Source organism: Triticum aestivum, chromosome 5B (assembly GCF_018294505.1).
Source record: "Triticum aestivum cultivar Chinese Spring chromosome 5B, IWGSC CS RefSeq v2.1, whole genome shotgun sequence".
NCBI classification, from domain to species: domain Eukaryota; kingdom Viridiplantae; phylum Streptophyta; class Magnoliopsida; order Poales; family Poaceae; genus Triticum; species Triticum aestivum.
The window spans coordinates 598,665,578-598,692,923 of record NC_057807.1 but is presented as its reverse complement, the minus strand read 5'-3'; the positions used below and the strand labels follow the sequence as shown (position 1 = coordinate 598,692,923).

The window sequence follows — 27,346 nt, the reverse complement described above, 5'->3', positions numbered from 1 at the left end:
CATTCCTCCCGCCAAACTCCGTCTCCTCCCTACCCTTCCGCACGCCATGCCGCCGAAGAAGTACGTGATGCCCCGCACCGCGACGGATCCCACATCCGTCGTCGTCGCCCAGCCGAAGCAAAGGAAGCCGAGGGCGCCGCCGTCCAAGCCCCCGGGCATGACCAACGCCGACTGAAAGGCGGATGTGCAGCGCCGGGAGGCCGTCACCACCGATAGGCGCAACAGGGCCAAGAAGGCCAGGGAGAGAGTGGCGCACGTGGCGGCCGCAGCAGCGGCGGAGCAGGTGGAGCGCGCGGCGGCCGAACAAGCCAAGGCGGCGCGCGCGGCGATGATGAATCCACCCGGTGGGCACGGCCCGCACGCGGCCTAGAGCAAGCAAAGCGTCGGCTCTCCGGCCGGGTTCTCGTCGTCGCCACACCCATGGAGCACGCCGTCGCCGGGCTATGCCGATGGCGACGCCCACGGTGGTTTCAACCCCAACATCACCTTCCCCCATGGGCGCCCAGTCCAGCGTACGCCTTCGCCCGCGTTCGCTGGCGTGCAGTACCCCCGTACATGTACTCACCGCCGGACTACGCGGCCTCACCGACGCCACCTCTCCGTCGTGGACTCTACTCCCAAGCCTCCTCCTCGTCGCATCTTGGCGACGCCGACGCGACAGAGGCCGACATGAAAGACATCATCGCAGCCGGCTCGGCTGCCGCCGCCGCTTCCCCCGAGTTCACTACCCAAGACGGCTCGTTTGATCTCGGCGACATGGATGACGAGATCGACTACGGCGAGGAAGAGCCGGAGGAGGAGGAAGAATAGGAGGAGGAGCCGGTGCCGACGAGGAAAGGAAAGAAGAAGAAGAAGACGGCGGCCAAGACCGGCGAGCCGCACATCAAGTGGGCGTCCAAGGAAGAGGAGTGCCTCGTCGAAGCGTGGAAGGTCATCTGCCTCGACCCGATCACCGGCACAAACCAGAACATCGAGACGTATTGGGCCGCATCAAGGCCGAGTTCGACGAGCACAAGCTCGTCGACCCCTACTTCAAAGGCGTCCACATGAAGCGTGGGTCGAAGGCGATGGCGAACCATTGGGGGCTCATCCAAACGGGCGTGCAACAAATGGCATGGGATCGTCGAGGAGGTCGCGGCTCGCCCAAAGAGTGGCACCAGCGTCGAGGATCAAGTATAGCACGCCGTCCTCACCCTATTGCTTTCGCCGTGTGCGCGCCCATGCGCGCGCTAGCGCCGACTGATGTTCTTTCCTCGGCGCAGCTGCTATGCATGTTCGCCATGTTCCGCAATGACAACAGCGACCAAGAGTTCAAGTACCTCCACGTCTTCAAGCGGATCGACAAGTGCGAGAAGTGGGCGGCTGTCCGGCGCACCCTCGCCAAGGCCAAGGAGGTGTACAAGCCGAATGCGCCGACCCCAGACGCGGCCGACGGGCGCCCGAATGACAACAAAGGGGCCAAGAAGGCGAAACACGCCAAGTCGGCTGCCGCACGAGTGCAAGAGTCCATCGAGCACTGCCTCGCCGACGCCAAGACCAGGGCCGCCCAGCGAGAAGAGAAACTGAGGCGAGGTGGGCTGCTTTGATGATGAACAGCGCCGTCAAACTCGACTTGCTCCGGTCCAACGTCGCCGCGAAGAAGAGGAACAACGACCTGGCTTTCTTGATGGGCGGCGCCGACATGCTCCAGAGCGGCGACGAGAAGCTCAAGGCGTGGTTCTTGGGGGAGCGAGGCCTCATCCTGAACCAGATACCGGTGACGCCAACGCCGACGCCAACACCACCGCTGCCGCCCAGCCCGACTGATGAGGATGACCCCGCGACGCCCAGCAGCACAGAAGCCGCGCTGACCAGTCCGAAAGCCGCGTCGACTCCTCCCAGCCCGCATACGCCGACGACGACGCCGGAGGTCGAACTCGACGTTTGATGCATTCCTTTCGCGTCCTTTGTGCGCCGAACTACTGCCTATCCTTTCATTTGATCGCCGAACTGTGGCGCCGAATCGCCGAACTATTGCGATGATCGCCGGATTGTGGCTTTTTTTTGAGCGGGAACGATCAAGTTTGAATATGGGGCGCCTTGGGGGCGGCACCTGCGGGCGTGGCTGGGGAGAATCGAACCCCAGGGGCCAATCTAGTGCCGGTTCGCCCCTAGGCCGCTCTTTTTCGACGCCATAGGGGCCGAATGGCTGGAGATGCTCTAAGGCACGCTTGAGTTTAAGAGTACAACACGAAGACATACAAGTATTAATTGCTAAAGATTCCGCAAACATAAAAAGCTACTCAGGGGATGTTTGGTTCAGGGACTTTTTAGTCCCAGAGACTAGAAAAAGTCCCTAAAAAGTCCCTAGGAACTAAATGGAAGGGACTTTTCTACAGGGACTAGAAAAAGACTCTACTGGATAGTCTTTTTTGATTAGTCTCTGGGACTAGAAAAAATCCTAAGACTTCTGAACCAAACACCCCCTCAATAACGGGCATGGATAATCTAATCTTGACCATAAATGCACTCGCATAAACAGTAAACTGCAAAAAGAAAGTAAAAAAACATCTGAATTTTTTGTGGATAAACAAACAAAATTTCTAACATCCTGCATAATTTCACCTTGAAGTGACATCCATGGAGGCCTGTACATAAAAAACAAAATTCAAGGCTCAAAAAGACACATTTTGGAGCACACATTTTTTTGACACGCACCTCTACAAATGTATTTTGGTGGAGAAATTTTGTCGTATGTTGGAAAACTTGTTGATGTTCATTCAAAAAACATGGCTTCATTAAAAAAATCATGTCTTTTAATATATTTGTGCATGAGATTAGAGCAACACTTTCGCTCAATAACACCTACTCCCTCTGTTCCTAAATATTTGTCTCTCTAGAGATTTCAACAAGTGACTACATACGAAGCAAAATGAGTGAATCTACACTTTAAAATATGTCTACATAGATCAATATGTGATAGTTCATTTGAAATCTCTAGAAAGTCAAATATTTAGGAACGGAGGGAGTAGTTAACACGTGACGCGTTTTTACTGTTATCTCTAACAATAGTACATATCATTATATAACGATGGAAATCTATAAAAAAAACAGATAACTTCACAATTTCTTGGAGTGGGCAGAACATAGAAAAACATGGGTTCCCAAGTCCCAACACATCTTATTTCACTTTGAATTTGTCGCGCCGCTTGTGCGCTGTCACACTCCTTATCCTCTGAAGCGGTGGTGCTTACCCAAACTGTGTGGCCGGTCTCGAAACCGCTACGCTACACCGGCAAAGCTGACTCTCCAGCAGGGAGGCAGACACCGTGTACGCCGCTCGTCTCCATGGAGGCAGTCGCCAGAGCAAGCATCGCGGCAAGCTCGCACGCGCCGGTTCCCCTGTGCCGGCGCCCGCGGCCGCACCGCGCCGCGCGGTGTCTCGGGGGACGACGTTCGGTGGCCTGCGCGGCCGCCGCCGACGCCGATGTCGTCCGCCTCTTCGATGCCGCCAAGCTCACGGTAATAAGGGAGAGCACTCGCTGACGCTTCCGCCCGCCGGCATCCAACATGGCTTCCTCTGAATGCCGAGACAATTATCTCGTGTGTTATGCGGCATTGATTCAGGTGGACGAGTTTGTGAAGAGCGGCATGGTGGTCGGGCTCGGCTCCGGCGCCGCGTCGGGGCTCGCTGTCCAGTACCTCGGCACGCGCCTCCGGCGAGGCTCGCTGACCGGCATTGTCGGCATACCCTCGTAAGCGTTCCAATTGCTTCACTGCCAATCCGTGGTTCATCTGTGCCACATGAGCTTTACTTGCATCCTGAACATCTGAAATCCCTCATGCATTCGCTCAGTTCGATCATCGGTTGCGTCTAATCGGTTGTTGGGGTTGATCAGCCAGGTCTGTGATCTGTGCAAGTGAGGCGGAGAAAGCAGGGATAAAGGTCGGCAGCCACGAGGAAGGCGCCCAAGTAAGCTCTATTCTGCTGTCACCATTGTAAATCTTGCAGGCAAGAAATAAGAGAATTTTGGCTGAAACCATGCTCACTGACGTATAGATTGATTTTGCTTTCACTGATGCTGATGTAATTGAAGAGGGCACACTCGCTGCTGTCATCGGGCGCGGGAAAACTGAAAGCGGGCAGCCTTCTTTCATACAAGAGAAGGTTAGCACAACTCTTCAGAAACTTGTTAAGCCAGCTCTTCAGAAACCAATTATTAACCATTTCATTCAGGCTGCCTGACTCGTGTCTAAATCGTCATGTGTCCATTTGTTTCCTGAAAAAATGAAAAAGTATGCAGCATAGTAAGTTCATCAAAATGGAATTAGCGTTGTTCTGATAAAAATAAATGTGATGTAATTATTTGCTTCCATTCACTTCGGATACTTTCGTTGTGCCAGTTATATGGTTATCTCATCTTCCTATACGCAACTCTTGATTGGTCTGGATCCCCAGGGTATTGTTGAATCGGCTGACAAGGTTGCTTTTATCATTGACAACGACAAATATGTGAATGGCATCGAGGGATCCATTCCAGTTTTGGTCAAAAGTGTAAGCAATCTCTACCTCCTGCCACCATAGATCAGATCAGTTCTATGTAATGTTCGTTAAGAGAGGGGCAGATCATTTCAGGGAAACTGGATCGACACCGCTGAAGAGATTGATGATTTGTTCCTAGGCGATGCAGAGGTGCACAGCTTATCAATCTCTTAATAATTTCTAAAATTTCATACTCTGAGCAGCTAATGGATTTCTGAACCTGAAACCTGTCCGTGCCCCGCCGACCCGGCAAAAAGAGAACCCTTTTGACTGATAAACATGGTGTGATTGCCTGAAGGTTTGGAGGAGGCCATCAATTGGAACTGCCGGTCCATCAGGAGGCGACTTCCCACTGGTAACCAAAGAGGGCCATCACATACTTGATGTTATCTTCACAACCCCAATCCAGGATCTTGGTATGTGTGTAAATGGAAGCCTGTTACCCCTCGGAGGATCTAAATTCAACATGATAAATCAGAAACTATTTCTCCAGTGGAGTTTTTAGCTGGTTCCTTTGGTCACCGTGCAGGAAAGGTAGCAGAAGGCTTGGAGAAAATCGTTGGCGTTGTGGACCATGGGATAATTTGCAACACTACGTAAGTTTCTCAACCTAAGTAATTTCTATAACAAAATCCAGTTTTTGACCAGCATGCTTCAAAAACAAACAAACAAACAAACAAAAAGCTATTAGACCACAAAGCAAACAACTCATATGGAGCTACACGCTGCAGTGTCTAAGATATTACAATCTGTTACATGCAGGCCGTATGCCGTAATTGCGTCGAAAGGGGAAGTTCAGGTCTTGGATCGGAAGTCATCGGTGATACCAAACACATAAATCTACAATTGAGTTGCAGAGCAACCATTTCGACCGGAGAATCTATTGCGAGTTGGCTGGAGAAAAAAAATGCAATGAGTCAAATCGTGCGATAGCTATTTTTTGTGCCGTCCGACGTCGCTGTCGGTAAAATTCTGTGTGGCATGTCCAAGGTTTTCCCCTAGGGATGTATGAATATGATCTCCAGATGTGTGCAGCTACTGACTCTGCTAGCACTCTGAAGAATCTGAATCACATGTTTATATAAGTTGGCCATGTGATGGCATCTTTTCCAGCTGAACCTCTACGCTTTCACTGTTCACTACTGCTGTGCGTTGCGTATTGCAATGGACCATCTCTGACCCAGCCGTGCACACAAAGGAGTGCATGGCTGCGATCAACCATGGCTAACTAAGCCTGGGGACTTAAACTTGGAACCCACGCTTAGTCCTATTAGGTTATTATTATATATCGCAGCTCAGAGGCTAACTAAGCCTGGGGACTGAAAACAATTAAACAAAAGTGACCAGCGAAGAGACCAAACGCGTTCCACTTCCACCAAAATTTCAACTCTTCTAGAAAAAAAATCTACTCAGGTTTCAACTAACCTTGTACTACCGGTCAACGGTCCATACGACCCGGTCGGTTCAAACGAGGTCACCAACTGACGCCCTCCGCGACCAGCCAAGATGATGCGATACCTTGCGTACTGCTGCTGCTGCTGCTACTAATACACCCTGGACGGCTCTATTCTGTTCCCACCCAAGTACTCCTTGGAGCAGGGGAAAGCTAGAAGAGAAAGGAACAAGCATGGCGTCGGAGATGCTGCTCAGGAGGATCCATTCCATCTGCCGTCTCGCAGGAGGCGACCGCCGGCCGCAGCTGTTCAGCCGCGGGGAGGGGCTCCGCCGTCCGGTTTCTCCGGCGAGCCATCCATCATTCTGCAGCGTCGCGTGTGAGCAAGCCGGCGCGGGCAGCGCAAGCAAGGTTCGCCCTTCTTTACTTTACCCACAAATTTCTCCCAGGAATGGATGGATGCAGGGTCTCTTCCTGCAACTTGGCTCATGGGCAAAGCAATGGATGCTCATGGACCCATTTCTCCGCCAAATCAACATGTTTTTATAACGGCTGAAGGTTTTCTTGGTCTGAGCGAATAAATGCTAGATTGTTCAGCGTTTTATTTACGGTTTCAAATCGAACGATGAGGTAGCCATGAAACAAACCTAACCTGCGCATACCTCTGAGCAAATAAACAACACTGGTATTTCTGGGCGATGCTTAGCACCATGTGCCTGTTGCTTCTCTTGAAGAGTTCGTCCATTTATCGATGCCTTTTGCTGGTAATGGTGCAGGATCAAGATAACCTCGGCAGGTTTTCAGACCCAAAGGTTGCACATGAGGATCGCCGGTTCGTTCAATTCTTGGACAGGATGCTGGACGCCACAAGAAATCCCCAGAGCCTTGCGCAGATACGGCGTGAGAAGCTTCCAAATGATCTGAAAATATTGGATGATGAGATATGAGTCAAGTTCTCTTGCAGGAATATAATAAGAGTTAACAAGCGTGACTTATGACATGTAAAGTGACCTTGAGCTTAACCATGCCAAACTTGAGCATGTGAGATTGTTATTGTTCAAGTTCTAATTATGGACCAATACATCGACTGATGTCAAATGTTTTATGTATTTGAGTTAGTTTTCTGCAACTGATTCCATATCATGTATGAAGTATGAACTCACAAAAACAAATATATGGCCAACCAATTAACTACTGTTTTATAGTCTGTTCAGGAACATCTGAAGAGCAAATGTGAATTTTCATATGGATATGGTCATGAAACAATAGTATTTCTTGTCAAGATTTGAGCAGACCTATTGGATATCTCCAAGCCATACCACCCAGCATATATGGCGATCAATTCGATGATACAAGACTTGTTCGTAAGGTGTACACATAGCAGTAGGGAGAAACGATAAAATTACCCTCAGATCAGTTAAAATGATCGTCTGACTCAACAGGTCACGCACATTTCATCGTTAACCTTGTTGTGCTGCACAATCTTGTTTCATAAGCATGCCATGCTGCTGTGAAATTGTTGGAGCTCACGTGTTCTTATGGTTTTCAGTTTTCACAGGCCTGTCAACCTGCATAACTATGCTTACATAATGACAAAATTTTGTGTAGAGGGCAAAAGCGCGCAACTCAGAACCAACAGAATTGGATTTATTTATTTTTGTTCATGTCACTGGACAAAAGTGATTAACTTTTACCACAATCTACACCAATAGCTTAGATTTATCCATCCGGATAGAACTTTTAGATTTTCTTTTCACCGGAAAAAAACTTTCCAAGAAATTACACCAATAGCTTCTAGAACATTATGGCGCACAAATAAAATAATGTTGTCCAGGTTCAAGACGGAAAAGCCATACAAGTTAGCTTGCAGAACTTACACAGTCCAAGGAATTAACTGCCAGCATTGAGATTTTGACCCTTCAAAGAATTATATAAACTTTGCTGATCGGACAGCGCCTGTGTACAGGTGATACATGGCCATTTGAATTTCTGTGGAAAAGTACAGTGTTAGGAATTATAACTCGTAGTTAAACAAAAAGGAGAAAATGAGAACAGGTTTTTTCTTACAACTATCATATCTTTGCAAAGGATGATAAAAAAGTCAACCAGGAAACAAACAAAACAAAAGGGACCTGTGTTCTTGCTGCATTACGAATTGAGCGTTTAGGGTTCAGCTAATGCACAAGCAAGTCAACTCGCCACTTCTTCACATGGAAACATGGAACGTACTGCATTAGAAGATTTGCTTTGCTCTATGCAACAATTTGTACAATAACAAATTCTCCTTTTATCACCATCAGAATATCAGATTCCACTGGGCAATCAAATTGCCATTACCTGCAGTAAGAAAAGAACATTAGTATACTCTCAATTGCAATGGAGAGGACAATAGAACTAACTGCATGGAACAGTCTTCCAAATCGCCCAACCTTGCCTTCTACAGCAACATAGAAACAGAACAAAACAAGCAAGCAAATCACTAAACGACTATACCATATTAAAATGACTTTTCTGCAATCCCTTGCCAGGAGATACACAGTAACAGAGAGGCATTATATACATTATACAAGTAGGCTAACTGTACAGTTTTGGGTTTTGGTCGGCTTTGGTTTTTAGTTCTTCAAATCCTAATACAGTGGCATGCATTTGGGTGCATGTTCGAGAAGAAAAAAGGGAGATATACCAGAATGATATTTTTGACCAACCTGCGAACTATGTTAAAATTAAAGGGAAAAAATGTAATATGTCGTCACCTCATTAGCAATGACAGTATAACTGATCCTGATTCCTGTGTCTTATGAAGTTTGACATGGATGGGTCAGCAATACAGTTGTACCTTGTCCAAATAGTTCATTTTTTATCATTTTAGTTACAGAAGGTGATAAGAACAATGAAACGCAATGGTTGAACGAGGGTTTGAACTATGAAAATGCATGCTGAATAAAATAATATGCAGAGAAATCATTGCTGAACCTGGGTGGTGTTGTCTGGTTGCATGGTATAACATATGTCCGGCCTGGGAACGTAACCTTCATGTTTTAATTCTAGAAGAAGGCTCTTCAAAGACATGTAAATATCTTCAGAGTCAGGGTGGCTTTTGTCTGCTGCAACAAATAAATGGCTGGTGTTATTAACATCTACCCAGCTGTAACCAGGTATCTTCTGAACTTTCTTATCCTTCATCAATCTTCTCATTTTTGACACACCATCCCACCGTCCAGCAACAGCATTGATATTGGACATGAGCACATAATAACCTGAATTTTGAGGATCCAACTTGAATAGTTCTTGAGAAGCAATCTCTGCAAGTTCAACGTTGCGATGCACACGGCAAGCGTGGAGAAGAGCACCCCAAATGCCAGCATCCGGCTTGAAAGGCATGTCAGCAATAAATTGCATGGCTTTATCCAACTTCCCAGCCCGGCTATATAAGTCAACCATGCAAGCTAAGTGTTCCACCCGAGGTGCAATCTGATATTCCTCAGTCATGCATTTAAAAAGTCGGAGTCCTTCTTGAACCTGCCCAGCGTGAGCACAAGCAGATATCAAAGCAAGGAATGTTACATGGTCTGCGTTGAATCCTTCCTCTTGCATGCGGCATAATAAACTCACCGAATCTTCAACAAGGCCATGAGCCCCATAGGCAGAGATTATACTATTCCATGACACTTCATTCCTCTCAGGCATGAATTCAAAAACACGAAAAGCCAATTCTAAGTTCCCACATTTGCCATACATATCTATGAGAGCACTCTCAGCAAACACATCGGCTCTTATGGGACCCTTTATGATGATACCATGGATCTCCTTTCCATAATATATAGCTGGTAAGCCTGCACATGCTGATAGGATGGAAGATATGGTCACATTACTGTACTTCACTCCTTCCATACTCATTTGACGAAACAGCTCAAGAGCTTCTTCAGGTTCCCCATTCTGTGCAAAGCTTGAAATCATCGAGTTCCATGTCACCTCATCCTTAGCAGACATCTTAGAGAAGATATAATGGCTAAGGTCAAGTCTTCCGCATTTCGCATACATGTCCATTAATGAACTCTCCACATAACACCTTCCTTCATATGCATTTTTCAGAACATACCCATGGAGCTCCTGACCAAGCTTCATAGCAGCCATGCTAGCACATGCTGGCAACGTGCTAGCCACCATGATAGCATTTGGTTTGATGCCCACTTCCAAGAGGTATCGAAACATTTTCATTGCCGCTTCGCTCATCCCATTAAGAACATAACCCGAGATCATTGTGCCACCAATAACCACATCGATGGCCTTTGTAGCATCAAAGACATTCTGTGCCATCCTCACATCCCTGCACTTGAAATATATGTCCACCAAAGCACTCACCAAGAAGACATCCAAATGCACACAGTTCCTGACAATGTAGCCATGTATCTCCTTCCCCTGCTTGAAACCATTCAAATCGGTCAAAGCTGGTAACAAGCTCGCCAGTGTAACTGAATCAGGCTGAAGACCACTTTTCTGCATATCACAGAACAATCTCAGTGCATCATCGACAAGCCCGTTCTGAACGCACCCAGATATCATCCCGTTCCAGGTTACCAAATCGTCCCGTGGCATCAGGTCAAACAGCCTCCACGCATCATCCAAACACTGGCATTTGGCATACATTGACACCAACGTGTTGGCCACGGCGACCTCCGGCTCTAACCCATACTTCACCGCCAGGGTGTGCAGCTGCAACCCGGAGAGCAAGTCAGCCTCCGTGGCGCACACAGACAGAAAGCACGCCAGGGTCGCGAAGTTGGGGTCGCAGCGGGACGCCCTCATGGCTCCGAACAGCCCCACTGCGCTGGCCACGTCGCCGCCCTTGACGTACCCGTCCATCATCACGTTCCACAGGACGCAGTCCCGCTCGGCCATTCCGTCGAACACCTCGCGCGCGCCCCCGAGGAGGCCGGCGTCCGCGTACATCTTGATGAGCGCGCTCCCGACGTACATGTCGCGGTCTAGCCCGAGCGCCCGGGCGGTGCGATGCACGAGGCGGCCGAGGGCGAGCGCGCCGAGCGCGGCGCACGACTTGACGACGTAGGGGAGGGTGTGGCCGTCGGGCCGCGGCGCCGACGAGTGGGCCCACATCTTGACGTAGAAGAGCACGGCGAAGCGGTGGTGTCCGGCCATGGTGAGCCCGCGGATGAGCCAGTTCCAGGGGAGCGCCGACGCGGCGGCGGCGCGCGGGAGCGAGGAGAAGACCGCGACGGCGTCCCGGAAGCGACGCGCCAGGACGTACATGCCGATGAGCCGCGTCTGGAGGGCGCCCTCCGGCCCGTCGGCGGCCGCGAGGAGGCCGGAGGTGACGGCGCGGGCGTGGATGCGGAGGCCCAGCGGGAGGTGCGGCGGCGCGACGCAGCCGCGGAGGAGCGCCAGCAGGCGGTACGCGCTGGGCGCGGCGGCCGTCGTTGAGGCCGCGGTCGAGAGCGCCGCGCAGAGGCGTCGCCGCGCCGGCGGCCTGAGGCGGAGGAGGACGCGGCGGCGCATGGCAGCGCCGGCGAGACGAGGCGAGGCGAGGAGGGAAAACGAGGCAGAAAATTGTGCTATGGACTTTAACGCTCACGTGCCGCTCACGTGCCATCCATCTTTCTATCGTTCTATCTCGCGCTAGTCCCTCGTGTGTGTGTCTCACCGTACGCTCCTGCGCCGGCGGCGACTGCTCTTCTCGGCGGGCGCCCATGGCGACGATGTCCCGCACCCTCGGCCGCCGTCCGTTCGTGGGGTTCACGCGGACGCCCGCCGTGCCGGCGACGACGCCCTTGCCGTTGCCCTCCTCGTGCGCCTCCTCGGCGCTCCTCCTGCGCTGGCAGCGGAGCCGGGGCGTCGTCGGCGGCGGCGGGGGCGCGCGGCGGTACTCCTCGGGCCGCAACGCGAAGATTAGCATGAGCCTCCACGCCGGCATCGTCGGCCTGCCCAACGTCGGCAAGTCCACCCTCTTCAACGCCATTGTAAGTCACCAATTGAGCACACACAGAACCCGCTGCCTTAGAATTAAAACTACTCCTGTCCGTGAGAAGGATGTCGTCTTTCCAGAGCTCGAACTAGCCGGGAGCAATGAAATTTGCTCCTTCTATTCGTGCAATGGTTTTTCTGGTAGATGAAGCGTGCGTGTAGGACTGTAGGGGCAATGTCACTGCATTTTAAGTGTTCGATGTTTTGCCACTTAGAGATGCTGTCGTCCAAAGGTTGAAATGGTTAATATGATTGGAACTTGAAGAGAGTTTTGATGAATTATTCTTGTTTCTTGTGTTATTCACGCTCACTGCATAATTTCTGTCCTTGCAACGATGACTGCGTGATGGAATGGTTTTTATGTTTCGCAATGTGAGATGCAATTGGCATATACTTACTTCTCATGATAACGAAATGTGAGTTCGTTTCTGGATGTTATTAGGTTGAAAATGGGAAGGCCCAAGCTGCAAACTTTCCCTTTTGCACCATAAACCCAAACACTGGTGTCGTGGCAATTCCCGATCCTCGCTTGAACGTGCTCTCAAAATTAAGCAAGTCCAAGCAGACGGTCCCGACATCCATTGAGCTTGTCGACATTGCAGGCCTAGTCAAAGGAGCAAGCAAAGGAGAGGTACCGGTTGTTCTTCGTGTTATTACTGATGCAGCACAGAACATGTCGATGAGTGTTTTTCACTAGTTTATATATGAAAATGTTTACCTGACTAGTTTATATATGAAAATGTTTACCTGGTTGTTGACTTCAGGGACTGGGAAATCAATTTCTTTCAAACATCCGTGAAGTGGATTCTATACTTCAGGTCAGTTTGCTGACTTGCATGTGTTTGTGCTCTCAGGCATTTGTCAAGTTTCTGGAAACTCAAGCTTTGCATCTTTTTACTAGCCGCATTCCCATGTTTCTCAACTGCTGCATGCCATTCTGTTGGTGTCCTCTTATTTTGCAGAGTTTGAATCACTATAATTCTCCAATAGATGTTCCTTTATCAGTTCAGTGGTTGTAGTTGTACAATGTTGGAACACCCGATGATTACCCTTTTTTTCTGGCACTGTTATTCATTAATGGGACTTGGTCCTTGTTGTGCTGCGTTGCATTTAGTTTGAAAAACATAATAGGCTATTGGTTGTTGAGGTTCTAGGATGAACTTAGCACCAATCTTTTCTTCATTGGATTTTCAGGTTGTGCGATGTTTTGAAGATGATGATATTGTTCACGTGAATGGAAAAGTTGATCCCAAGTCAGATATTGATGTGATTAACTTAGAACTCATATTTTGTGATCTTGAACAGGTAATATAATGGGTGAGGGATTTAAGTGTGGATTTATTTATTTTGTTTATGTTCATACTTAACCAAGAATTTTGCAAAATACTGCAGATAGAGAAGAGATTGGATAAGCTTAAAAAGAGCAAAACTAAGGATCCACAAGTAAAAGTGAAGGTAAGTAAGATATTCACAAGCTCTAGCATTATTTGATAGGTTTTGTTCTTGATTCCAGTTTTCATTACTCAGGAAGGAGCGGAAAGGTCAGGATTAGAAAAAATTCTGGATGCACTTATGGATGGAAAGCCTGCAAGATCTGTTGATTTGCCTGACCATGAGAAAGAAGCTATACAACATCTTTATCTGCTCACTATGAAGCCAGTCATTTATGTTGCTAATGTAACAGAGTCTGATCTTGCCGACCCTGATAAAAATCCCCATGTCCAAGAGGTGGCCAAACTAGCATCAGAGTTGCAATCTGGCATGGTTACAATATCAGCTCAGGTTTGTGATAAGTGATACTATATGCATCGGCCTAGGCATTAGGCAATTCACCTAATTTATTATCTATGTAAGCTAATAACATTGTGGAGTGCACCAGGTTGAGGCTGAACTGTCTGAACTACCACTAGAAGAGAGAGTTGAATACCTAAATTCTCTTGATGTTGCTGAAAGTGGGCTAGGCAACTTGGTAAAAGCAACATATAACCTTTTGGGACTAAGAACTTATTTCACTACCGGAGAGCAGGTGAATCTCTTCTGCTGTTAAGACACTTTGTTCTTCAGCTGTTGATCCTAACTTTCAAATCTTTTTTTTTTCTCTTTGTCAGGAAACAAAAGCTTGGACCATTATTGCAGGTTTTATTCGCATTCTCACAATGCTGTTATTGTATTATTTCAATTACCGTGGGAACTGCCTTCATTTTTTGGCACTGTGTGGACAAAGTTTTGACTATGTTTTGTCTTGGATGTAATTTTTATAGGCATGACTGCACCTCAAGCAGCCGGAGTTATTCATAGCGACTTCCAGAAAGGCTTCATTAGAGCTGAAACTGTAAGTATCAGGGTTCTGTGCTAATACTAAGATAGCTGCATGTTCTTTTCATGTAATATACCCGGTGTTACTTTAATAATTTGGCAACGGTCACATACCATGACTCAGGTATCTTACGATGATTTTGTTGCGGCGGGTTCCCTTGGAGCAGCAAGGGAGAAGGGAGTGGTAACAATATGTGCACTTATATGAACAAATATTAGTGTTAGAGATAAAGCACACAAGGAAACGTATTTATTTCTTGTCCTCTCTGTGACTGCAGATGAGGTTGGAAGGGAAGGAATATATTGTGCAGGAAGGAGATGTCATGCTCTTCCGGTTCAATGTGTGACAACAATACTGTGCAAGAAGTTTCAAGCTTTATTCAACTCGAATTTCATACGAACTTACAAGGCAAGACAAAATTTGGATAGACCATCAGAATTTGTCTTTGAGGCATCAATTGTCCATTTAATCGGCATCGTTGCATTTTCGGAGGAAAATGCAATCATTTTATTCTATGTAACATATGCAGATACTTGATAGCTCTGCATCATAACTTGGATCCTTAGTGAGTTTTGTAAATCACTCCAATAAACTTTGCCTGTTATATTATGAGCAATAATATGTAGTAATCCATTTTTGAAGTAACAAACGGTAGGAGAGTGTCCTACTGCAATATATGAAGACAAAAGTTATCTGCAAATCATTTATAGTATTATGTAATCCCAGGAGGGACCCAGGAGTCTACAACTCCAATATACTCCAACATTTGAAATTCTAATTATTATTATTGTGTGAGTGTGAAATTCTGAATTAATCCCAGGAGTACCCCCTAAATGACTTCGGTGTGCTTAAAGTTACCTCTAAGATTGCCTCATTTTATGTTACTTGAAAATTGTCGTCGTCGAGGCCATTTACATTTTATAACCTTTTCTCATGTATAGAAGGACAGCATATGCTAATTATGCCAACAAAATAGATATCTTAGTAAAGAAAATATGCAATCTATTTTGGAGTACCTCACTATCACAGTATATTCGAAGAGAGATAAATTGGTACAACACACACATATATATAAGTGATACATGAGAAGTGGGAACACATACACCATAGCAGAAAATATCTTTTGTGCCACGGGCGCGTGGGACGGGCCTAGGTGAGAAATCGCCATGTTGCTTGGTTGCTGGCATTGTGAATGCCTCTTCTCATCTTACCACATTGATTTGATATCACAATATGAATACACATCATCACAATCGATAATCCAATCTACTCCTCATCAACAGTAATTTTTGCAGAAAATAGGGGGAAAAATTAGCACCATGGATACTTGTGTGTGCTAGGAGCATGGAAATTTGTGTGGTCATTTCTCCATGAATTTTCCCATAGCACACTTGAGGATCTTCGGTGCAAAAAAACAAACAGATGTTTTTCAACCTTTTGAAAAAACAAATTGTTCATGTCAGCGCAATTTAGAACCATCACTACTAACTTCACAAAGGTAGGCCTGCAATAAGTGCATATACTATTATGATTAAGTTGTTTGTCGTCACCATCAGGTTTTCTGTCTTGCAATCTTGATGCAAGAAGCCACCAACAATAGTTTGATCATCCATCACTAATATTAGGTATTTCTAATATACTCCTAACTCAAATGCCACCGCATTATGCGCATAACCCTCTTCATAAGTAGGGAAAATAGGGTGATGATGACAAGTAATCACCCTCCGTGGAGTAGACGAAACATAGATCCAAACCTTAGTGCTCAACTTGTGCTTGAGCTTCAAGATCAGGATGTCATTATTATTCAAGCCATGGAACTCTGCAAATTGTGTCCACCGGCATGAAAGATGAGCTCCCTAGCAATGAACCTGGGTATGCTGATACCATGAGTAGCGAGCATACTCTTGAGCCTCAAGCTCCTCAGAAGAAGAGCTTTGATCATCAGCTTGAATGACCTCAGACATGACAAGCATGTGGAGGTCAACTTCATTGAGTTCCAAATAAAACTATGTTGGCTCATCCTCATCGGCGAAAATGGCATTGTCCGGCACTGTCATCCTTTATGGCCTTGTCGGAATTGTGCGCTCTAAACCTAGTGGGCCAAAAGGACGTTGGGCATCATGATCGAGTCCCACAGTTTAAAATACCGGCATTGACCGGTGGCTGGACAATGTATCAATAATAGTATTAAAGAAGTTTAGACTTCTTTTTCATGATTTTTTGTGGTGATTCGAGGTAGAGTAAAAAAATTGTTGGAAAATGGTCCATCTTGAAATTTAAATGCAAAAGATTTCATCAGATCCCACCATAGCGGCAAAGATTTCACTTGCCTCCGGGTGGTGGGAATATATGCAGAAGGGTACCTGTAAAATCCGAATATACAGTTTCACCCACAAGCTTCCCCTGCTCGCGCGCGACCAACTCTTGCCGCCGCCGCCGCCGCCGGAGAGATGGACTCCCGGGGCTTCGATTCCACGGGCCGCGAGTTTTCCAGCGCCACGGAGATGTGGGCCCAGGAGATCGGCGCCACCGCCTCCGCCTCCGCCTCGGCCTCCGAAGTCCCTCCGGGCGCCGCCGCCGCCGCCGCCGCCTCAAGCAATGGGGACGCCGGCGAGGAGGCGGGCGGAGAAGGGAAGCGTGAGGAGTGGTACTCCAAAGGAATCGCCTACTGGCAGGTGAAGGCCAAGAGCACCCGCGCTCAGCCGCCCAGTCCCCTCCCTAAACCCTAAACCCCCAATCCGATTGCACGTCCTCTGGCTGCAGATTTAGCTTACCAGTTGCTCCAATTGGCGTCTCCTAGGGCGTGGAGGCGTCGACCGAGGGCGTCCTGGGAGGCTACGGGTGCGTCAACGACGCCGACGTCAAGGGCAGCGCCGCCTTCCTCCGCCCCATCCTCGCCGAGCGATTCGGCGCCGCGAAGCGCCATCTCGTCGCGCTTGGTGAGCTGACCTCTGCACGGAGGGCATTTTACTGGTGCTTCAATCTGCGCGACTGCATAGCTTACCTCATGTCATGGGATCCTGCGTGCTCTCTGTCATATAATTGTGCACTTATATTGTCATCTCTGAAATTATGGCAGATTGTGGCTCTGGCATCGGGCGGGTTACGAAGAATTTTCTTATCAAGCATTTCAATGAGGTATGCAGTGAAACTCATGGTCAGTTTTGAGTTTATACCATAATCCGTTGTGCCTGAAGTATGATCCGTTGAGCCTGAAAAGAGTTATCCTCAGTCCATACATGGTACCAGTTCTAGACTAATGAAGAGTTATCCTCGGTCCATTCAGCTTCTGTTGTTCTACGCACACAGTGATGTTTGCCAGAACTTACTATTTTTTTGTTTTCTCCCTGATGTATAACAACTTGAATTGTGATTTTCTTTTTCTTCTGTAATATCAATGATTCGTTTTAGTGTATCTTGTTTGTATTTTCCAAATGTCGATGATTCATTTTAAACTGGAGTTGGGTTTTCAGGTTGATCTCGTTGAGCCAGTAGCCCATTTTCTGGAAGCGGCACGGGAAAATCTTAGTAGCTGTATGGATGTAGGGCATGATACACACAAGGCTGCGAACTTTTATTGTATACCTCTTCAGGTTGGTTGAGCATTCTTATTGTGATTAGGCTTTTTTAAATTTCTTGCTGCTTCTTTCCAGATGGTAAATTTTGCTTCTTGCTTCAGGACTTCACTCCGGAGGAAGGAAGATATGACGTGATATGGATCCAGTGGTGCATAGGGCAACTTACTGATGATGATTTTATTTCATTTTTTAACCGTGCAAAGGTCATTCAGTTTAAACTCACTTTTATTTTATTTTAACATTATGCTAATTTCTTGCCTTGAAGTTTTTTTCTGTATTTTTAAAGTACATGTACTCCCTCTGTAAACTAATATTAGTTTACAGAGGGAGTAAATTATATGCAGAAGCATGCTATAGTGCTGTTCTATTATTGGAGAAAGGATGTTGATATTTTTCGCTGCTAATCAAATGCTTGCAAGAAATTTCTTATGCATATGTAGAAAGATGCTCACCATGTAGTTTCAACAATTACATGTACAGTGCAAATTGGAACAAGCGACATCTTCTAAGCCAACTCCAGTCTGTATTTTTACTTATGGCTTAGTTCCAGTTCTGGTTCTCTTTGACAATGTCTGTGCACCTATTAGTATAGTCAAAACCTGATAAAATATTATGTATATGGCTGTTCAACTACGTATGCATGTTAATTAAACATATACGGGCAATGTTGTTTCCAGGTTGGGCTCAAACCAGATGGGTTTTTTGTTCTGAAAGAGAACATTGCAAAAAATGGTGAGCTTACTGTATCAAATGATTCACCTTGTTACTGCATCAGCTGTATTTTACGATAGAAAAGCACCATGTTGTACTCATTTGGAAATTATTTGTAATATTTGCATTGTCAGGATTTGTCTTAGACAAGGAGGATAACAGTGTCACTAGGTCTGATGCATATTTCAGGGAGCTATTTAACAAGTGTGGATTGTATATCCACACCATCAAGGTATGCATCTCGCAAAATGACAAATTTTCCTAAATGACAAACTTCAGCTTCCATTTGTCAGCCACATAATCTTGCAATTTGATGACAGAACCAAAAGGAGCTACCTGAGGAATTATTTGCTGTCAGAATGTACGCATTGGTGACCAGCCAGCCAAAGGTCACAAAAAATGGCAAGAGAGGGCGACCTAAAAATTCACCCCGTGTAATCCGCGCTTGAAACACCCCAGACTAAGCAGACTTGTGCCAGCATATTTGTCTGACAATGTATTGTTGTTGACTTGTCTTGAGTTCCAATCACAGAAAATTTCAGACATGCTTTTGCTTGGTGTGCATTTTGTTTTTGAACAGGCCTTTTGTTTTTCTGAGATCGAATCCATTTATTTCAGCTTTTGCTCGATTACCTAGTTACTGTCGAAACTTAATTTTGATGGCATCTAGGATCTTTCGATTCTGAAAGGGAGGGCGTCTGAACCAGTGAGCCCCATGTGCTTCTGATGCCCCCAACTGTCTGTAGATCTGTACTATGATCCGTAGAATTATTGTGAATGAGATGGCCGAGCACCTGGGTGCATCTCTGCAAGGTATTGCTGGATTGATGTATTTCATGTGGGATCTGCAGCTGCAAGAATGGCTTCCGGTTTGCCATGTTTCTCATCGCGTAACATTATTTTTACCGGAAAAATTACCTTGTTCCATTTCTCATATGTACAAGTTCATTTATTTCCATCACACATGTTCAAGTTTGTACACACTCTTCTAATCTAAAGGGGCAAAGACTATGCGAATATCCTTCTGATATCCCTTGATGCTGAATTGCTGATACAAGCCAACTCATGACTGGGACCCAGAAAGAAGCATCTCGCACCATTCTCTCAACAGCCGACAACTAAAACCCAAAGAGAAAAATGACAGAAGATATCGCAATTGAACCAAGGAATATGACTATTTATCCTCCTAGCGTCGAATACCACGAAACGAATAACCTATTTCTGTGGATGAAAAGTTGAGGCAACCAAACGTCTTCACATCAGAGCCAGACATCAGCACACACCACTGGAGAACTCCAACCGTGCAGACATGCGAACCCATGGCAGAAAGGCAAGATGAGCCTTGTCCCTAACCTAAGCCCTACAGACTCTACTGAAAATTCCTCATGCAAAGAACATGTTCATGCACATGTCAGCTGAGCTTCGCGGCGATCTTGGACGAAGGCAGCGTCCCGAAAACGGCGTCCCAGAGCGACGAGGTGATGCCGAAGCCCTTGTCCTGGATTCTGAAATGGTGGCCGAGGTGGTACCGCTGCATCACGAGTCAAGTTTGCGAGGAATGAGTGACATCTACTGGTAGATTATATCGGTGGCTTCAAGTGGAATCATGCTAGTTAGTCACCTTGAGATGCTTCGCTGGATCTCTGGACGGCTGTCCATGGTGCAGGTAGTAGTGGGTGCAGTCATACATCACGTACCCGAGCAGGCCACCGGCGAAGAGCGCAGGAGTCGTGGATGGGCTCGCGAAGAATGCCACAACATTCCAGAACTGAAAAATAGGAAGAAACGAAAACAAAACCGCTTTGATTAAACGGGTTATGTTTCATGGAAGCAGTTTTGCAAATGTTCAGCATTTCCATCTCATGGGTTCAGTCAGGGATATATGTACCGGCACGCATATGATCGCTGCCCCGGCAGGAGGGAACACGAGCCTGAGCGAGTCCATGGGATGCTTATGGTGGCATCCATGGATAAGGTAATGTGCGGTGTTCGACCTGAAACGCCGCATCAACCATCCATCAGTTACGAGCATATATATAACAACGACGACACTTATTACGGATCGGAGGGGGTACAATTTACAAGCATGAGGAGAATCCGGATAAAAACATTCCCAGGTGAAGGTTGATGAGGTGTTACCAATAGCTTCTCGTCTCGATGTGGAAGAGGAAGCGGTGTAAGCTGTACTCGATCAACGTCCACACAAACACTCCAAATAGGGCCATCAGGATTACTTCCTGAATGGTGTGGCCCATCCGAACCGACTTGGCGAACAGCCAGCAGACGACAGGTAGCCATATGACCGGCACAGCCCACCATTTTGTGCGTGTCAAGAACTGCACAAAGAAATTTTCATAACGTATATGGTGACAGTTCAGTTTCCAAAATGCCCCAATGACGTTAATACGCCGGAGCGCATTGGCGTTACCTCCATGGTATCATTTGCGAAAAAGCGTGGACCTTCTTTGCTCACGACGGGCTGGTGAACCCACTCCTGGTAATGTTCCTCGAGATGGCCAACCTTCACCCATAAAAATAGAATACAGAACAGGGTCAAAATTAGTTGGCTTCAACTGTGAGGCAGAACCAATTCTCGATAAGTTAAAACTTGTAAAACCACAAGTTCACCACTACAGCATATTATTTCAGAAGAGCAGAGCATGCCCACCAAGCATCACTTAAAATTTTGTCAATTCAGCATTTCAGCACCTCAGAAGTGCATGCCACAAGCAAGCTCCAAAATGTTGACAAATTTAAAGTAGAAAAGGAATGGGAAATGCCTAAAATCTCGGAGAAGAGTTGCTGCAACAATTGATTGATGTGAAGAAGCATATATTGAGAGAGCAGATGGATGGTACCTGTAAAACGAGAGGCTTGTTGAGATCAACGGTGAACTCCTTGACAACCATCTTCTACGTACTCTTCCCCAATCAGTGCCACACTGTAATAAAATTAAAATAACAGTACACATCAAAAATTCATCATGCCTGCAACAATAACAATCAAGAAGGGAATACGTACGGGATCCAAAAGCTAGAGAGGCATACAGCCCAAACCCCAAACACAAGCCTTACGCTAAAGTAATAAGGCGTGATGGCCGATCTCCAGGAATTCTGGATGGCAATGGGCAGGTACATTACACCGCGCAATAATAATAAAGAAAAACAAGTAAATAACCCAGGAACGAAAAGCCCAGCCCAACATCATCTCTCCTCCTAGTAGATCCGATTCCGGCGAGGAGGAATCGTCGCCCCGAGCCACGCATCCCTGGCCATTCGCGTCCGCGGAACCAAGCGCTGCCCAAGCCATTACATAACAAAAGGGCCGCGAGACGGCGATCGAAAGGGCAGCGAGGGCGAGGGTTCGAGATGGCGGGGCGAGGGTACGTACCTCGGGGAGACGCGGCAATGGCGGCCGGCCGTGCAGACCCTCCCCGCCGGTGAGAGATGGGAGTAGATGGGCTGAGCCCGCACGTTCGCCGGTTGGCGTCCCCGTGCCCTGTCCCTGGGCCGAGGCGAGGCGAGGCGACGAGAGATGGATTGGTTTAAATTGCTTACCACATATGTCATATGGTGGCCCATGGTTATACTACCATCAAGCAAAAGGAAAAAATATATATTTCAAAGGGGCCGGTTTCATTTTGGTTGCACCGCACGGGACGACGGGGTCAGGCTGGCTTTGCTTGATGGATCCGGATCCACCCCACGTGCATTGCGTTTGACCAGACCACATCCGCTAGCAGGAGTAGTACGTCGGAGGACAGCTGGGCTCTCATCGCTCGATCAGCAGATCCCGTCTGACCGAACCGCGGCACGACATTTCAAAAAAAAAAAAAAAGGAACCGCGGCACGAGCTCGAGGGTTTCTGTTGCGACTCTGCAGTGAGTGTCGAGGCAGGATTTTTTTTGTTTTTTCTTGGCTCATTCATCACCTTCCATCTTGCAACATCCAGCAAGCGCAAGCAATATTTTTCTCGTGTTGCCGTCAACATTGATCACCGAGTGCCACCAAACCTGTTGATCATGCGCCACAACCCCATCCATCTTCTAACCTCGTCCCAAAATGCGTCTAGCCTGCCTACACACACTTTAATCAGCTGTGTGCCACTCTTTCCCGCTCCCTTTCGGCGCTGCCACCGTTTGATCTTGATCAAACGTCTGTGAGGTGGTTCGCTGGGAAACCAATATATCCTCACTGAAGCTCTGCTACGATGACCCAACAAACAGAGGGACTATAACTGACAAATAGATAACCAGAGAGTGATCCATCACAATACAACGAGTAAATTGCACACAAGTACCACAATTGAGGCATTTGAAGCAGATTGGTATCAAGATTGGTAATTTTTACATGTCAGTACCAAGATTGGGGCGAGCCGTTGCAAAAAAGACTAAAAGTGCGTTCTATACGTATTGACAGGTAAACTGACCGGTTGGGCCCGCCCGTCAGGCGCCACGCTGGCCAGTGCGCGCGTGCCCGCGCGCTGACTGGGCGCTGACTCGGACGAGGCCGGCTCACTCGCACCGTTATAGTCGTGGTTGTGCGACCGAGCCAGATCCCTACCCCGACCCCGCTCGCCTTCTTCTTCCTTTCTTCCTGCTGTCTGCGTCGCCGTCGCCTGCGCCCGCCACCGCCGGCCGCCACACCGCGCCGCCGCAGCCATGGTTCTGGAGGACGAGAGCAGCGATGACAACTCAAGCCTCCCCTGCATGTACTCCGAAACCTCCACCGATGGGCTGAACCAGGTTAGTTACTCCATTGGAGCTAGGGTTAGGGTTAGGTTTAGGAACTTTTGGAATTTTTGTGTGTAGGTGCTTTTTGTTCTGAGGATTTCGTTTGATTTGTTGTGTCCTCTTGCTGTGCTTTTGATTGTGCAGGTGCCTTTCTCACTTGAGGACCCGGATTACAAGGGCCTTGAGCTAGATCTGATGGTGTTCTGCGAGAAGCATGGGAAGTCATCAGAGAGGCTTGTTGCGTTTGAAGGAACAATGACTGGGAGAAGGTTCTTAGCATGTGTAGAGCCGATATGTTTCTTGCCTTGGTGATTAAGCATTGGATGTGTTCATTGAAAGTGGCAGAGTATTGTTTGCCACCTGTGATTCAGTTATGTGCATGCTAAATTTCTACTAAAATATATGCTCATTGTGGTGCTCATATGTGCCCTACTGTAGTGCTCATTGTGCTAAAATATATGCTCTGTTAGTCATATGTGCCCTACTGTAGTGCTCATTGTGGGAATGCTCATTATTAAGTTCACTGGCAAACAATACTAAGTTGTGTGCATTTCTGCTAAACAGTGGACTGTATTTCTGCTAAAATGTATGCTCCTGTTGTGTGCACATGTTATTTATTTACACTTCTTTCCAAATGCAGTGTTGGTCAATATTAAGTTTAATGGAGCCAGTTAGTAACTATTGCTTACTGCTGACAGTAGGTAGTCTCATTAGCTAGTTTGTTGCTGCAGGCTAGTGTAGTGCATTTAGCTGGGCAAAGTAGTTCACATTGTATTGCTTATTACTGTTGACAGTAGGTAGTCTCAATGGTAGGAGTAATGGTAGTGCACATTTAGGATTCCATTATATTAATGGTCAATTCTTAGCAACTGCTGTTGCTTAGCACATGGCTGCTTAGAAACTGGTAAGTTGAATGGAGTGTTACTCTGGTGCCTGGTAAATATTGTTGGGGAACGTAGCAGAAATTCAAAATTTTCCTACGAGTCACCAAGATCTATCTATGGAGAGACTAACAACGAGGGGAAGGAGAGTGCATCTACATACCCTTGTAGATCGCTAAGCGGAAGCGTTCAAGAGAACGGGGTTGAAGGAGTCGTACTCGTCGTGATCCAAATCACCGGAGATCCTAGTGCCGAACGGACGGCACCTCCGCGTTCAACACACGTACAACCCGGTGACGTCTCACACGCCTTGATCCAGCAAGGAGAGAGGGAGAGGTTGAGGAAGACTCCATCCAGCAGCAGCACAACGGCGTGGTGGTGATGGAGGAGCGTGGTGATCCAGCAGGGCTTCGCCAAGCACCGCGGGAGAGGAGAAGGGAGAGAGGTAGGTCTGCGCTAGGGAGAGGTCAAAACTCATGTGTTGGCAGCCCTCAAGACCTCAACTATATATAGGGGAGAGGGAGGGGGTGCGCCCCCTCTAGGGTTTCCACCCCAAGGGGTGCGGCAGCCCCAATCCCATCTAAGGGTCGCGGCCAAGGGGCGGAAGAGGGGAAACTTGCCCCCCCAAGTTAGGTGGAAGCACCCCCTCCCCAAACCCTAGGCGCCTTGGGCCCTTGTGGGGGGGGCGCACCAGCCCACCTGGGGCTGGTCCCCTCCCACACTTTGGCCCATGCAGCCCTTCGGGGATGGTGGCCCCACTTGGTGGACCCCCGGGACCCTCCCGGTGGTCCCGGTACGTTACCGATAAAACCCGAAACATTTCCGGTGACCAAAACAGGACTTCCCATATATAAATCTTTACCTCCGGACCATTCCGGAACTTCTCGTCACGTCCGGGATCTCATCCGGGACTCCGAACAACATTCGGTAACCACATACAAACTTCCTTTATAACCCTAGCGTCATCGAACCTTAAGTGTGTAGACCCTACGGGTTCGGGAATTATGCAGACATGACCGAGACGTTCTCCGGTCAATAACCAACAGCGGGATCTGGATACCCATGTTGACTCCCACATGTTCCACGATGATCTCATTGGATGAACCACGATGTCAAGGACTCAATCGATCCCCACTAGTGCAGAACCGGGCAATAGCACCGGTTCGTAAGGCCCTTTAGCGCCGATTCCATAACCGGCACTAAAGTGTGGGCACTAAAGGCCCCCCCCTTTAGTACCGGTTCAGCACGAACCGGTGCTAAAGGGCAACCACGTGGCATGAGTCAGCTCCGGGGGCCTGGAGCCCTTTAGTACCGGTTGGTAAGACCAACCGGTACTATAAGGTTTGGGGTTTTTTTAGTTTTATGATTTCTTTTTCATTTAATTTTGTGTTTCCATTTTAATTCTTTTTCGTTTGCTGGTATTTTACGATACTACACATTGTATACGTTATGCATATATATATATATATATATATATATATATATATAGAATTTCTAGTAGAACCAATCATCGAGTTCAACATGATTGTCATGATATAATCGTTCATATATAACACCACAAAAGCAAATCACTTAAGTTCAGAACGAAGAACATGGACATGAAAGGACAAGTACTAATTAAGAGCAGCATGAAGAACTAGCTAAATCACACCTGCTAGCTACTCTCTCTCTGGTAAAATAGCATAGAACATGTATAGCTCTCCTGATTGATCATACTGGAGCATGCCGATGAACCTGTCTCCTAATCGTGGGCTGCGCTTCTCATTGCTGCCCCCTAGTACTTCTCTGCGATCATTAACAATTTTCCTCCAATCTTTCACTATTAAGCATTCATCGCTTCTAGAAATCTTGAATGCATTCATGTGCAATGCAGGATCTCTTGGCCGTAAGCTAACAATTGACATCTGACCTTTAGTCTCGATCCCCTGAGGCACAACTGTCATCGGGAGTCCCAGTTGAAGAACATCGTATAGTACTTAATTAATATACTTAGCAATGAAAGTTTAGCAAAAAAAATATGTATGCAAAATATGCACTGAGGACAAATAGTAAATATCTTACCATCATTCCTAAATAGATGTGACCGTAGTTCAATACCATCACTATTGGTCGCACGTTTTGAGTACTAACATTTCTAAGTGCAGGAAGAAAATTTGTCTTGACAGTATGAAGATCCTCAAGCCATGAAACATAATGACTTATTTCCTCGCAGTTTAGTTCAGCTCCGGGACAGTAGTAGGTCCTGTCTACCAAGCGTCGGACATGTTTGGTTGAATGGAGATAAGCTGTCAATAGAAATTAGTTATCAGTTATTTTTGAATAAGCAATATCAAAGACAAAAATATAGATGAGAAGAACTCACATAATGGTAGAACTGGAGGCGTCTGCACATCGACCCATATGTCTCTATTACCTTCAATATCATCTTCCGGACGAATATCAAAGGTGATAATTATACCAGGCTCAAATGCATAAGCCTTGCATAGTGCTTGCCAAGTTTTGCATTCAAAATATGTGTACGTGTGTGTATTGTATACTTTGACGTTGAAAGTATAACCATCATGCTCAGTTTTCAGGTAAGCTCTCTTTACCTCCATAGTTTCCATATCTTTGAAACCTATCTTATCCAAGACAAAAATTCTTGCATGGCACAGGATGCGCTAGTAGAATAGTGAAAATTAAAAATTATAAGTCAGGCAAATGAAGCATATATAAGTCATGCTTAATTACGAAAACAGACTTTGTCGTTGTGACTTACTGTATCAAATTCGAAAGTCTCATCCAGCTTGATGCTGAATCGCCTACCATCAACAAGGAAATTTCTATCGCACTGGCTGCGCTGGTCTTCACAGTAATTGCACATAATGAAATTTTTTCCGTCGTCAGACGACATTTCCTATGTTCATATTAGGCAAAACATTAATCACTTACTAATTCAATTAATTCAACTACTTCTAGTAATTCAACTAAGCATTTACTAAAATAAACTAGTTATATTAATTCAAACTAAGCATATACTAAAATAAAGTAGTTCTATATATTAATTCAACTAGTTCAACTAAACATTTACTAAAAATAAACTAGTTCTCTATATATATTAATTCAACTAGTTCAACTAAACATTTACTAAAAATAAACTAGTTATATTAATTCAACTAGTTCAAACTAAGCATATACTAAAATAAAGTAGTTCTATATATTAATTCAACAAGTTCAACTAAGCATTTACTAAA

The 27,346-nt window shown here is 46.6% G+C and overlaps 6 protein-coding genes across 10 annotated transcripts; 4 read left to right on the top strand and 2 right to left on the bottom strand.

Moving 5' to 3' along the window:
• The first annotated feature begins 3,162 nt into the window (after window positions 1-3,162).
• LOC123113519 (probable ribose-5-phosphate isomerase 4, chloroplastic) lies at window positions 3,163-5,640 on the top strand. 2 transcript variants are annotated; one of them, XM_044534784.1, is made up of 9 exons: window positions 3,163-3,501; window positions 3,607-3,734; window positions 3,883-3,952; window positions 4,077-4,147; window positions 4,384-4,534; window positions 4,616-4,672; window positions 4,821-4,938; window positions 5,052-5,118; window positions 5,285-5,640. In XM_044534784.1, the coding sequence occupies exons 1-9, from the start codon at window positions 3,328-3,330 to the stop codon at window positions 5,358-5,360; spliced, it is 912 nt and encodes a 303-aa protein (XP_044390719.1). In that variant the 5' UTR covers window positions 3,163-3,327; the 3' UTR covers window positions 5,361-5,640. The 2 variants fall into 2 exon arrangements, with proteins under 2 accessions (XP_044390719.1, XP_044390718.1); XM_044534783.1 differs by having other exon boundaries at window positions 3,171-3,501; window positions 4,040-4,147; window positions 4,439-4,534.
• A 274-nt stretch (window positions 5,641-5,914) lies between these two features.
• LOC123113520 (uncharacterized) lies at window positions 5,915-7,024 on the top strand. Its single transcript, XM_044534785.1, has 2 exons — window positions 5,915-6,326; window positions 6,692-7,024. The coding sequence occupies exons 1-2, from the start codon at window positions 6,150-6,152 to the stop codon at window positions 6,860-6,862; spliced, it is 348 nt and encodes a 115-aa protein (XP_044390720.1). The 5' UTR covers window positions 5,915-6,149; the 3' UTR covers window positions 6,863-7,024.
• LOC123113516 (pentatricopeptide repeat-containing protein At4g21300) lies at window positions 6,567-11,513 on the bottom strand. 4 transcript variants are annotated; one of them, XM_044534779.1, is made up of 5 exons: window positions 8,889-11,513; window positions 8,048-8,119; window positions 7,793-7,904; window positions 7,322-7,483; window positions 6,567-6,835 (listed from the first exon to the last, which is right to left on the bottom strand). In XM_044534779.1, exons 1-2 carry the CDS (start codon window positions 11,427-11,429, stop codon window positions 8,090-8,092), a joined length of 2,571 nt encoding a protein of 856 aa, XP_044390714.1. In that variant the 5' UTR covers window positions 11,430-11,513; the 3' UTR covers window positions 6,567-6,835; window positions 7,322-7,483; window positions 7,793-7,904; window positions 8,048-8,089. The 4 variants fall into 4 exon arrangements, with proteins under 4 accessions (XP_044390714.1, XP_044390716.1, XP_044390713.1 ...); XM_044534781.1 differs by having other exon boundaries at window positions 8,048-8,252; window positions 8,889-11,512; XM_044534778.1 differs by lacking the exon at window positions 7,322-7,483.
• Window positions 11,514-11,522: 9 nt separating this feature from the next.
• On the top strand, window positions 11,523-14,852 carry LOC123113517 (ribosome-binding ATPase YchF). Its single transcript, XM_044534782.1, has 11 exons — window positions 11,523-11,890; window positions 12,337-12,525; window positions 12,659-12,712; window positions 13,089-13,199; window positions 13,287-13,349; window positions 13,422-13,676; window positions 13,774-13,920; window positions 14,003-14,030; window positions 14,156-14,226; window positions 14,335-14,394; window positions 14,489-14,852. The coding sequence occupies exons 1-11, from the start codon at window positions 11,621-11,623 to the stop codon at window positions 14,555-14,557; spliced, it is 1,317 nt and encodes a 438-aa protein (XP_044390717.1). The 5' UTR covers window positions 11,523-11,620; the 3' UTR covers window positions 14,558-14,852.
• A 1,730-nt stretch (window positions 14,853-16,582) lies between these two features.
• On the top strand, window positions 16,583-19,154 carry LOC123113514 (alpha N-terminal protein methyltransferase 1). The gene is made up of 8 exons (XM_044534776.1): window positions 16,583-16,886; window positions 17,012-17,150; window positions 17,291-17,349; window positions 17,685-17,804; window positions 17,891-17,992; window positions 18,467-18,521; window positions 18,635-18,732; window positions 18,821-19,154. Exons 1-8 carry the CDS (start codon window positions 16,662-16,664, stop codon window positions 18,947-18,949), a joined length of 927 nt encoding a protein of 308 aa, XP_044390711.1. The 5' UTR covers window positions 16,583-16,661; the 3' UTR covers window positions 18,950-19,154.
• Window positions 19,155-19,650: 496 nt separating this feature from the next.
• Window positions 19,651-22,062, bottom strand: LOC123113515 (dihydroceramide fatty acyl 2-hydroxylase FAH1). Its single transcript, XM_044534777.1, has 7 exons — window positions 21,891-22,062; window positions 21,359-21,441; window positions 20,929-21,021; window positions 20,640-20,836; window positions 20,389-20,494; window positions 20,122-20,268; window positions 19,651-20,031 (listed from the first exon to the last, which is right to left on the bottom strand). Exons 2-7 carry the CDS (start codon window positions 21,407-21,409, stop codon window positions 19,912-19,914), a joined length of 714 nt encoding a protein of 237 aa, XP_044390712.1. The 5' UTR covers window positions 21,410-21,441; window positions 21,891-22,062; the 3' UTR covers window positions 19,651-19,911.
• Between the last annotated feature and the right edge of the window lie 5,284 nt (window positions 22,063-27,346).

Coding starts and splice junctions, on each gene's coding strand:
- LOC123113519 (XM_044534784.1), top strand. CDS start 3,328: ATGGAGGCAGTCGCCAGAGCAAGCATCGCGGCAAGCTCGCACGCGCCG. Junction 3,953..4,076: donor GCCACGAGGAAGGCGCCCAA/GTAAGCTCTATT, acceptor ATGTAATTGAAG/AGGGCACACTCGCTGCTGTC. Junction 4,535..4,615: donor TTCCAGTTTTGGTCAAAAGT/GTAAGCAATCTC, acceptor AGATCATTTCAG/GGAAACTGGATCGACACCGC.
- LOC123113520 (XM_044534785.1), top strand. CDS start 6,150: ATGGCGTCGGAGATGCTGCTCAGGAGGATCCATTCCATCTGCCGTCTC. Junction 6,327..6,691: donor GCGCGGGCAGCGCAAGCAAG/GTTCGCCCTTCT, acceptor GTAATGGTGCAG/GATCAAGATAACCTCGGCAG.
- LOC123113516 (XM_044534779.1), bottom strand. CDS start 11,429: ATGCGCCGCCGCGTCCTCCTCCGCCTCAGGCCGCCGGCGCGGCGACGC. Junction 8,120..8,888: donor AACCAGACAACACCACCCAG/GTTCAGCAATGA, acceptor TTCCATGTGAAG/AAGTGGCGAGTTGACTTGCT.
- LOC123113517 (XM_044534782.1), top strand. CDS start 11,621: ATGGCGACGATGTCCCGCACCCTCGGCCGCCGTCCGTTCGTGGGGTTC. Junction 12,713..13,088: donor AAGTGGATTCTATACTTCAG/GTCAGTTTGCTG, acceptor TTGGATTTTCAG/GTTGTGCGATGTTTTGAAGA. Junction 13,677..13,773: donor TGGTTACAATATCAGCTCAG/GTTTGTGATAAG, acceptor GGAGTGCACCAG/GTTGAGGCTGAACTGTCTGA.
- LOC123113514 (XM_044534776.1), top strand. CDS start 16,662: ATGGACTCCCGGGGCTTCGATTCCACGGGCCGCGAGTTTTCCAGCGCC. Junction 17,805..17,890: donor TTTATTGTATACCTCTTCAG/GTTGGTTGAGCA, acceptor TTCTTGCTTCAG/GACTTCACTCCGGAGGAAGG. Junction 18,733..18,820: donor TGTATATCCACACCATCAAG/GTATGCATCTCG, acceptor ATTTGATGACAG/AACCAAAAGGAGCTACCTGA.
- LOC123113515 (XM_044534777.1), bottom strand. CDS start 21,409: ATGGTTGTCAAGGAGTTCACCGTTGATCTCAACAAGCCTCTCGTTTTA. Junction 21,022..21,358: donor ACAAGCCTCTCGTTTTACAG/GTACCATCCATC, acceptor TTATGGGTGAAG/GTTGGCCATCTCGAGGAACA. Junction 20,269..20,388: donor CAGCGATCATATGCGTGCCG/GTACATATATCC, acceptor CCTATTTTTCAG/TTCTGGAATGTTGTGGCATT.